General features: G+C 42.9%; 1 protein-coding gene across 1 annotated transcript in view; it reads right to left on the reverse strand.

The window, feature by feature from the left end:
* Window positions 1-5,116: 5,116 nt before the first annotated feature.
* The window catches only part of LOC311240466 (proline-rich protein 15-like protein A), a gene marked incomplete at its 3' end in the record, with an annotated part of 14,418 nt that continues 7,650 nt past the window's right edge, over window positions 5,117-11,884 (reverse strand). The window contains exon 2 of the mRNA XM_084329047.1: window positions 5,117-5,521. Coding sequence (XP_084185173.1) covers window positions 5,117-5,470 — 354 coding nt within the window. The 5' untranslated portion in view covers window positions 5,471-5,521. The remainder of the gene's footprint in view (window positions 5,522-11,884) is intronic.

Consider the following 11,884-nt stretch of genomic DNA (forward strand, 5'->3'; position numbering starts at 1 on the left):
TAAAGCACAGAACCTGGGTAATGGGGCCTTATCAGCTCTCAAGATATAAGAATTTGACATGGGGTGACGAGGAGTGGGATAGCTTATGTAAGAGCATTAAATCAGTATAAAAAAGTTGAGATCCAAGGCAGCTCTACAAGTTTTCATCCAATGACTGCCTGCATGTTTAATCTGGAGCTGTATCTAAGTGTCTTTGAGTATTTGGCTGAACCCAGGCCTGGACTGACCATCTGGCATACCGGGCATTTGCAATGAATGGAAGCTGACATGTATGGGTAGCCTACACATTGTCCAACTACTGTAACACCTCTTCCAAAGGCTAACCGTACATGTCCGCTTCCATTCATTGTGCTAAGCTAGGCTAACATCCAGCCAGATAGGTTTCTACTGAACGCACAGAGAGGAAGCTGGTATCTATCTTCTTGTCTCTCTCTGGAGAAGACGGTAAGCTAATTTCCCAAAATGTTGGCGTGTTCCTTTAAGGTATGTCTTGTTCTAAACATCTGAGTCCAGTGCATATGATGGAGTGTGTATCTCTGTCGACAACTACGGCTGACTGTGTGTACTAGCGATGATGAGTTGGTGGGATTAGGAGGGGGGTTTGCATGTATAATTTGTGATACATATTATGATACATTTTGTTTAAGAAATAATAATGTTAATCAGAATCATTTTCTGTACACAAACACGAATCTACTGCATGGAAGTGCTGCTACTCACACATACAGTGAAATGGACTGTGTTTATATAGCTTTTTTATCCAAAGCACTTTACAATTTTATACACATTCAGGCGGCGGCAAACAGACGGCGGCGGCAAACATGCAAGGTGCCAACCTGCTCATCGGGAGCAGTTAGGGGTTAAGTGTCTTGCTCAAGGACACTTCGACACGCTGCCGGGACTTGAACCGGGTACCTTCCGATTACCAGACAACCGCTCTACCTCCTGAGCCACTGTCGCCCCTGACAAATGAAATGGCTGGATGTCATTTTGTCAAATCAGCTCAGGCTGTGAGTGAGAGTCTTTCACCTAGCTTTGGCATGGACTGATCGTATAGATCGCTAGTATTGCTAACCCATGCAAATATATTGTAGTCTGCCCCGTTGTTCTGACCAGGATTACGTTCCTTTTTGCCTTCTTGATGCGTGCGAGTCTGACGTGGACGAGAAACCCGCCTATAGTGTGAGGTGGTTGCTGTGCAACATACACTAACATTACCTTGTTTATTTCAGCCCTGCTAGGAAGATAACAGTGACAGTTACAGCAGGGATGCTATCCTTATGACAATATACTGTAGCAGCTGCTAGCATGTGCATAGTATAACACATTTTGGGAAATTAGTTTATCGTCTTCTCCAGAGAGAGACAAGAAGATAGATACCAGTTTTCTCTCTGTGCGTTCAGTAGAAAGCTATCTGGCTCCACGTTAGCCTAGCTTAGCACAATGAATGGAAGCAAAATGTTGGCGTGTTCCTTTAAGTAGCTCTCAATAAATACTATTGAGTCAGAGCGTATTCAGTCCAAGCAGTTGTCATATGAACTGTTATTATATTATATCGGTGTACAGTTATTATTCCATGGCTATAAACCAATCAGATCGCTTGATTTGAACTGCCCATTTTGCAATTCCAATTTTAAGATCATGGTGATCAATAATGCAGTCTAATTTAAATGTAACCTATAGTTCTATTTTTCACTTTGAGATCGAAATTAAGTTAGAAATAGACCTACCAACAGGCTTTCATTTTTTCTTTTAATTAAAAAATATATATACGTATATTTATTTAAATTATTTTATTTAAATAACTCAGATTAAACATTATTTTGCATTTTTATCTTTTAATCAGGGTCACATTATATTCAGGCCCATTTAATTTTTTTTTACTTTCTTTTATTTTGTGTCATAGTGAACATCACGTTGCATTGATCATATATATACTTGATATATTGATATTGATATTGATATATTGATCATATATATATACTTGATTCACATAGTCAATGACATTTGCCACTCAAGCTCTTCCAGTTTATTCAATTTGTTTTAAAAATATTCAGAATAGATGGGCGGCTGGGTGGCGCAGTGGACATTGCGCACGTCACCAACGCATGAGACACCAGGTTCGAATCCGGCTGTCGGTGTTGCCACCGGCTTGGCCCGGCCGTCATACTGACTCAATTGGCAGAGTTAGCGGGTGGAAGTCAATGGGTGGTAATCTGGACGTTGTGGACAGTGACTCCTACAGGTCGGTTGGGGGACGCCTGCACAGCAGAGACAGGAAATGGCGGGGGTAGTGTGAGCCTCCCACACGCTACACCTCGCCAATGAGAGTCCGCGCTGGCAGGTGAAAAGATGTGACAGGCTGCCTCCTCGTGTATCGGAGGGGACACGTGATGCAAGGCTTCTATCCTCCCTACAACCGGCCAGTGGGGGTATATGCGAGCAACGTTCAAGACAGGGGAGGGGAGAATTGGCACAGCAAAATTGGGATGGGAGAAAAATAGAAAAAGAGGAGAAAAAGTGGATACATTTTTTTTTCAGAATAAACAAAATAAGCAGTAGAAACCGAGTACGCCTCATAAACAACCTCATAAACAACCCAGGGGAGGAAACATTTATATATATATTTTTAAAAGGACAGGAAAATAAAAATATTTATTTTAAGGACAGGAAAATAAACGAAAAAGAGGGAAGGAGGTAGGTCAGACTCATGTTAGTGTGTATCCAGGTACAAAGTTACAAGTATCTGCATAAACATATCTTTTTTCAGTTGCAATTGTGCAGTAATTTCTGTCATTATATACATCTGTCTCAATCTCTTGGTCCATTGTTTGACTGTAGGTGGTTGATTTAGTAACCATGCCATAGTTATCATTTTCCTTGCTGTTAACAGTAACATTCTCAAGATGTACAACGTATCCCCATAGTATGTGCCTTTCGGTATACATCCCAAGATATAATACGATGGATTCAGGCCATTACTTTTTCAATAAAAAGATGATAGAATCTTTATTGTAAATGACCAACTATTTAGTTATTCATCACATTAAAACAGAAACATTTACTGGCTTTTCCACTGTGGAATTATTATTGATATTTGTTTATTTTTTAAAGCCCTTATTGGTAAACTTCCTCCTTACATCACAACACTGTTGGAATGGAATCTTGGAACCTATTCTACACATTCAAATTACTGGTTGGTTCTTAGGGTTCCTCCAGTTTGCTCTGAACTAGGAAACCTTTATGCTTCCAAGTTCCAACACCTGGAATGCCCTCCAACTGATTCTGAAGTTGGAATTTCTTCCTTTCTCTTGCTGCATTTAAAAGTATGATCTCCGACTACTGTGTATCAACTTGTCTTAACTGATTTGAATTGTTTATTCTTATTTGTTGTGCTTCTATGTATAATCCTGCTGATAACTGTCTTTGTTTTGTAAGCTTGTCATTGCTGTAATGAGGGTATGAGTGGAAATTAAATTAAAGATTTATTAATAGGAATATTACACCGTGTCACTTTAAAACAGACTCATATGGGTCTTCATTGCAAGGATTCATTTGTATGTGTACATGTTTGCTCGTAACGCACATAACTCCATCTCTTTTCTACAGTGCTCTCATATATTTCTACATATATAACATATGTTTAACATGTATCTCATATGTTTAACATGTATCTCATATGTTTATACATGTATCTCATTATGTTTATACATGTATCTCATATGTTTAACATGTATCTCATATGTTTATACATGTATCTCATTGCATGCATCGCATATGTTTATACATGTATCTCATATGTTTCTACATTTATGTCATGTTTCTACAGGGCTCTCATATGTTTATACATGTATCTCATTATGTTGTTGTGTAGTTGTGTAGCTGCAGACAACAGTACAATCCCCACAGAGATTAATAAAGTTCTCATTTTATATTTCATCTCATCTCATCTCATCTCATCTCATCTCATCTGCTCATTTGAAGTGTATATACATGTGATTGCCCTGTTACAGTATTTCCCATCTGTGCATCGGTTCTCCTCTCCTCTCCTCGCCTCTCTTCTCATTTGAAGTGTATATGCATATTTCTCCTCTCCTCTCTTCTCCTCTCCTCTCATCTCATTTGAAGTGTATACTATATACACATGATTGCCCTCTTATTTTCCAGCTGCGCATTGGTTTCCCTTTCCTCTCCTCTCCTCTCCTCTCCTTCCCTTTCCCCATCCTCTCCTATCCTCTACCCCCGCTCCTCTCCTTTCCTCTCCTCTCCTTTCCTCTCCTCTCCTCTCCTCTCCTTTCCCTTATTTTCCTCCCATATCCTCCCCTCTCCTCTCCTCTCCTCTCCTCTCCTCTCCTCTCCTCTCCTCTCCTCTCCTCTCCTCTTCTATCATCTAATCTCCTCTCCCCTCCTCCCATCTCCTCTTATCTCCTCTCCTTTCCTTTCCTTTCCTCCCCTCTCCTATCCTCTACCCTCTCTCCGTTCATTTCCTTTCATTTCGTTTAATTTAGTTTTGTTTAGTTTCCTTTCCTTTCCTTTCCTTTCCTTTCCTTTCCTTTCCTTTCCTTTCCTTTCCTTTCCTTTCCTTTCCTTTCCTTTCCTTTCCTTTCCTTTCCTTTCCTTTCCTTTCCTTTCCTTTCCTTTCCTTTCCTTTCCTTTCCTTTCCTTTCCTTTCCTTTCCTCTCCTCTCCTCTCATCTCATCTTCTATCCTCTCCTCTCCTCTCCTCTCCTCTCCTCTCCTCTCCTCTCCTCTCCTCTCCTCTCCTCTCCTCTCCTCTCCTCTCCTCTCCTCTCCTCTCCTCTCCTCTCCTCTCCCCTCCTCTCCCCTCCTCCCCTCTCCTCTTCTATCATCTCCTCTCCTCTCCTCTCATCTCCTCTCCTCTCCTCTCCTCTCCTCTCCTCTCCTCTCCTCTCCTCTCCTCTCCTCTCCTCTCCTCTCCTCCTCTCCTCTCCTCTCCCTCTCCCTCTCCCTCTCCTCTCCTCTCATCTCATCTTCTATCATCTCCTCTCCTCTCCTCTCATCTCATCTTCTATCCTCTCCTCTCCTCTCCTCTCCTCCCCCTCCTCCCCTCTCCTCTTCTCTCATCCGAAGTGTATCTTATGTACATGCTTGTCCTCTCATTTCCCAGCGGTGCGTTGGTTCTCATTGCCCGCCCCGCTCCCAGGAAACAGCTCCGGGTTCTCCGCCAGCGTGGCCCTGACTCTCTTCTTCTCCTTGAACCTCCCGGAGTGGGACACTTTGACATCACGCCCCTTAGTGGCGGTAGTCTTATCCACTATCTTCTCCAGCCTGGCGTTCAGCTGAGAGTCTTGGACGGCGTCCTCCGGGGCCACGGCCGCTCCGTTGGGGCCGACGGCGGCGCGGCCCGAGTTAGAGACGTACTCCGCGGGGATCCCGTACAGGACCTTGGGCTCCGACTTCTTCCTACGCAGGAACGTCATCTTCCACCAGCCCGGGGAGGGTTCGGCCATGATGATGATAGAGATGATGAGCTGACAGGCGGAGAGAAAGAAGACGGAAGCCTGGGCGGGAGAGAGAGAGAGAAAAGAGAGAGGATACATTGTGAATGTGTGAAATAAGAACGGACGAATACAGAAAATACTGTGTGAGACAAACTTTGTAGGAGAGAGGGTTGGAGGGTTGGGTGGAAGGAGGTATTGAGGGATGGGTGGATGGAGGTATTGAGGAATGGATGGAGGTATTGAGGGAGGGATGGATGGAGATATTGAGGAATGGATGGAGGTATTGATGGAGGGATGGATGGAGGTATTGAGGGATGGATGGGTGGAGGTATTGAGGGATGGATGGGTGGAGGTATTGAGGGAGGGATGGAGGTATTGAGGGAGGGATGGATGGAGGTATTGAGGGAGGGATGGATGGAGGTATTGAGGGATGGATGGGTGGAGGTATTGAGGGAGGGATGGAGGTATTGAGGGAGGGATGGATGGAGGTATTGAGGTATGGATGGATGGAGGTATTGAGGTATGGATGGATGGAGGTATTGAGGGATGGATGGGTGGAGGTATTGAGGGAGGGATGGAGGTATTGAGGTATGGATGGATGGAGGTATTGAGGTATGGATGGATGGAGGTATTGAGGGATGGATGGGTGGATGGAGGTATTGAGGGCTGGGTGGATAGATGGAGGTATTGAGGTATGGATGGATGGAGGTATTGAGGGAGCCTGGGAAAGAGAAAAGAGGAAGAGAGAGTAAAATGAAATACAGTTGGGAAGGTTACTTTTCAAATATTTGTTGTTATTGTCAAAAGAAGCACATATGAATAGATGGAGGGTGGATGAAAAGATGGAGGGATGGATGAATAGATGGAGGGGTGGATGAATAGATGGAGGGATGGATGAATAGATAACACCTGCATATAACCCATAGCTCTGTGTGCATATAACCCATGAATGTAATGTATATAACCCATAGCTCTGATAGCATGTACAATAATGCTGTACTGTATATACCATATATATATATAATTTTTTGTATCCACCTTTTCTCCTTTTTTTCTTGAATGTTGCTAGCATATGCCCCCCACAGGCCGGTTGTAGGGAGGATAGAAGCCTTGCATCACGTGTCCCCTCCGGTACACGAGGAGGCAGCCTGTCACATCTTTTCACCTGCCAGCGCGGACTCTCATTGGCGAGGTGTAACGTGTGGGAGGCTCACACTACCCCCGCCATTTCCTGTCTCTGCTGTGCAGGCGTCCCCAACCGACCTGTAGGAGTCGCTGTTCACAACGACCAGACTACCACCCATCGACTTCCACCCTCTAACTCTGCCAATTGAGTTAGTATGACGGCCGGCCCAAGCCGGAGGTAGCGCCGACAGCCGGAGTCGAACCCGGTGTCTCTTGCGTTGGTGACGAGCGCAATGTCCGCTGCGCCACCCAGCCGCCCTATATACCATATATATATATTTATTCTCACAGCACTAATAAATTGAAGCTCACACTGTGTGTATATGTGTGTGTGCGCATCTGTGATGACCATCATTTCTATACATTAAACAGTATGAGTGTGTGTGCACGTTTGTGAAAGTGTGTGTAACTGAGGTTGTTTTATCTAGCATCTATGAATCTCCTGAATATTTCAGTGTAAGTCAATAGCGTCCATATGCTGTGGTGTTGGGATACACAAAGGTCCAGTTACTGTGTGTGTGTGTGTGTGTGTGGTGTGTGTGTGTGTGTGTGTGTGTGTGTGTGTGTGTGTGTGTGTGTGTGTGTGTGTGTGTGTGTGTGTGTGTGTGTGTGTGTGTGCGTGCGTGCGTGCGCGTGTGTGTGTGTCTTACATGGTGGTTAGGTTACTGCAGAGCTGGCCAAGCTAAATGTCTTTGGCTGCTAATATGCTTGGTAATAATAATACCAACAGGTATATCCCGCTTATTACATGGCTAACTTACTAACAATATACCTAATTCATTTTACACCATCGACAAGACAAGATCAAATGCAGACGCAGTTGTTCTGTGGCTCCGCTGTCAGCCCAAATAAAGTTATTATTATTATCGCCGGCAGCCGGCAGGTCTGTGGTCTGATTGCACTGATGAGTGCAGCTGTGCATATGCTGAGCTTAGCTTTCGTGACTGCGATCTAAATGCTTGATTGTGATTGGTCAATAGCGCTAGTTACCCGTATCACCGGTGGTTATTGCGTGTTGCACATGGCAGCGGTCAGTTATCGAAAAATAATTCACCGCTGTGAGGGGCAACGAGCGCTATTGACCAATCACAATCAAGCATTTCTGCGAATGTTAAAACGCCATATGTAATAAATGTAGTTAACACATTGTTACAGTGCTTATATGTAGTTATTACATGGCGTTTTAACATTCGCGAAAATGCTTGATTGTGATTGGTCAATAGCGCTCGGTTGCCCATAGCAGCGGTCAGTTATTTTTCGATAACTGACCGCTGTCAGGGGCAACCGAGCAATAATGACCCCGCTGTTCGTAGCCGGAGCAATCAAGCATTTAGATCGCAGTCATGAAAGCTGCTCAGCATATGCACAGCTGCACTCATCAGTGCAAGCTGCCGGCGATGACAGCGCGGAGCCACAGAACAGAACAACTGCGTCTGCATTTGATCTCGTCTTGTCGATGGTGTAAAATTAATTAGGTATATTGTTAGTAAGTTAGCGATGTAATAAGCGGGATAATGTATAGCTATACTCGGTCATTGTCGCAAAATAATTGACCTTCACTGCGTTTAGAACACCTCGGCGAGGCGCCTCTGTATTCTAAACTCTGTCGGTCAATTATTTTGCGACAATGACCGCATGACAGCACAGTGAAGGTACGGGATTCAGTGGACACCTTGGACGCAACTTGACGACTTGGACTATGCTGACGATTTGGCACTACTGTCGCACACCCAACAACAGATGCAGGAGAAGACCAACAACGTGGCATCCACTTCCGCGCAAGTGGGACTCAACATCCACAAAGGCAAGACTAAGATCCTCAAGACCAATGCAGCAAACAACACCAACACAATCATGCTGGATGGCGAGGCTTTGGAAGAAGTTGAAGCCTTTACCTACCTTGGCAGTGTTATTGACAAGCAGGGCGGCACAGATGCTGACATTAGAGCACGAATAAGGAAAGCACGTACAGCATTCGTGCAATTACGGAACATCTGGAGCTCAAAAGAACTGACTTCCAACACCAAAGTCAGATTCTTTAACACCAACGTCAAGGCAGTCCTATTATATGGAGCAGAGACGTGGAGAACTACAGCTGCAACCATCAGGAAAGTGCAGGTCTTCATTAACAGCTGCCTGCGGAAGATCATCAACATCCGATGGCCAGACACCATCAGCAACTGCGAACTCTGGCAGAGAACAAACCAGCTGCCAGCAGAAGAAGAAATTAAGAAACGCAGATGGCGCTGGATAGGCCACACCCTGCGAAAGCCCGCAAGTACCATCACCAGACAAGCCCTAACATGGAACCCACAGGGCAAGCGGAAAAGGGGCCGCCCGAGAAACACCTGGCGCAGAGACCTGGAGGCAGACACCAAGACCATGAAGATGACCTGGAACCAACTGGAGAGAACAGCTCAAGACAGAGATGCTTGGAGATCACTTGTTGACGGCCTATGCCCCAGAAGGGGTAGCAGGCGTAAGTAAGTAAGTAATGACCTTGTAGCTATACATTATCCCTTACTTAACACATTTTTACAGTGCTTATATGTATTTAACACATTGTTACAGTGCTTATATGTAGTTAACACATTGTTACAGTGCTTATATGTATTTAACACATTGTTACAGTGCTTATATGTAGTTAACACATTGTTACAGTGCTTATATGTAGTTAACACATTGTTACCGTGCTTATATGTAGTTAACACATTGTTACAGTGCTTATATGTAGTTAACACATTGTTACAGTGCTTATATGTAGTTAACACATTGCTACCGTGCATATATGTAGTTAACACATTGTTACAGTGCTTATATGTAGTTAACACATTGTTACAGTGCTTATATGTAGTTAACACATTGTTACCGTGCTTATATGTAGTTAGCCTCTTGTCCTAAATAAGTCCTATATTTCTATGTATGCGGATGATTCAACGATTTACACATCAGCCTCAACAGCCAATGAATTAAATACGGTCCTAAAGGCAGAGTTGCAATCAGTGATGGAATGGATAAAGAATAACAAACTAGTTCTAAACATATCAAAGACAAGTAGCATCATTTTCGGTTCAAACCATACTCTAAGAACGAACCCAGTCTTGAAACTTTTGATAAGTGATGTGGTAATTAATCAAGTCCAGGAGACTAAACTCCTAGGGGTAACATTAGACAGTAAATTGTCATGGTCACACCATATAAACAATATAGTAGTGAAAATGGGAAGAGGGATTTCTGTTGTTAAAAGATGTGCTCATTTGTTACCACTAAATTCTATCAAACAGGTCATTCAAGCTCTGGTTTTGTCAAATCTTGACTATTGTCCTGCAGTATGGTCGAATGTAACGACGAGTAAACTGAAAAAATTACAAATGGTACAAAACAAAGCAGCACGTATAGCGCTTCGCTGTGAGTACAGAACTAATGTTGCAGCGATGCATAGTTGTTTAACTTGGTTACTTGTCAAACATAAATTACTCTGCTCACTCCTTGTATTCACTAGGAATATTTTTGTTACAAAGATCCCCTCAATTTTATATAACAATTTATCAATAAGTCTTGACAGACACAACCATTCCACCAGACATGCTTCTGCACGAGGTTTTACACTTCCAAAAGTGAGGTCGAATGCAATGAAGCGAACTGTCATGTTCCGTGGTATGCAGGAATGGAACTCTCTTCCCAGACATGTTAAGCAGGAGAATAGTAAATGCCGTTTCAAAATCGTGGTAAAACAACATTTTCAACCAAAGAAATTGACATTCCCTAATAGATAGTGTGTACGTAAATTAAAATGTATGTGTCTGATAAAGAGATAGGTATATATGGATGAAAAGGCATGTGTCTGATAGGGATATATTATTAAAATATTGTATAATTTTGTATTTTTATATTGTATTATGAATTTGATTAGGGTTTTTACTGTTGTTTTAATTGTCTGTATGACATGTAAATGTTGTGAGTGTATAAGGGTTTTTATTGTTGTTTTAATGGTCTGTATGTCATGTAAATGTTATGAGTGTATAAGGGTTTTTATTGTTGTTTTAATTGTCTGTATGACATGTAAATGTTGTGAGTGTATACGTCTGTAACTGTATTTTATGTGTTATGGACCCCAGGAAGAATAGCCCCAGCACTGCTGTGGCTAATGGGGATCCAAATAAACTTAAACTTAAACATACCAGTATTTTGGTTGTACCAGTGTTGTGTTGTGTTGTGTTGTGTTGTGTTGTGTTGTGTTGTGTTGTGTTGTGTTGTATTGTGTTGTGTTGTGTTGTGTTGTGTTGTGTTGTATTGTGTTGTGGTGTATTGTGTTGTGGTGTGTTGTGTTGTAGTGTGTTGTGTTGTGTTGTGTTGTATTGTGTTGTGGTGTATTGTGTTGTGTTGTGTTGTGTTGTGTTGTGTTGTATTGTGTTGTGGTGTGTTGTGGTGTGTTGTGTTGTAGTGTGTTGTGTTGTAGTGTGTTGTGTTGTAGTGTGTTGTGTTGTAGTGTGTCTTCTAGCCGACAGCAGGCTACACTGTTGTTTTAATGAGCAGGTGAACAAACAGAAACTAGATTGCCTCTTTCTTCTCTTCTCTCTTCTCTCTCTGTGGTGGAGAAACGCTCAGCTAACAGGCTGCTGTTTGTCCTGATTGTCCCTCCAGGTTTATTAGTTCCTTCTGAGTATTGATTGGCCAGACATTAAAACACAAACAAGCGAGAATCTGCTATAGCTGTGACCGTATGTGAATGTATCCATGCATGAACACACACAGCCTCATACGAACACTTGACCTCCATGCCTTTTCAGTCTCCTAGGGTAGACTATTATGTTTAGATACACTGGAAGCCTATGGTAGAGTCTCATGTTCAGATACACTGGAAGCCTATGGTAGAGTCTCATGTTCAGATACACTGGAAGCCTATGGTAGAGTCTCATGTTCAGATACACTGGAAGCCTATGGTAGAGTCTCATGTTCAGATACACTGGAAGCCTATGGTAGAGTCTCATGTTCAGATACACTGGAAGCCTATGGTAGAGTCTCATGTTCAGATACACTGGAAGCCTATGGTAGAGTCTCATGTTCAGATACACTGGAAGCCTATGGTATAATCTTATGTTTAGATGCACTGGAAGCCTATGGTATAATCTTATGTTTAGAGACACTGGAAGCCTATGGTAGAGTCTTATGTTTAGATACACTGGAAGCCTATGGTAGAGTCTTATGTTTAGATACACTTGAAGCCTATGGTAGAGT

The sequence above is a fragment of the Notolepis coatsorum genome, assembly GCF_963971535.1.
Source record: "Notolepis coatsorum genome assembly, chromosome: 14".
NCBI classification, from domain to species: Eukaryota; Metazoa; Chordata; class Actinopteri; order Aulopiformes; family Paralepididae; genus Notolepis; species Notolepis coatsorum.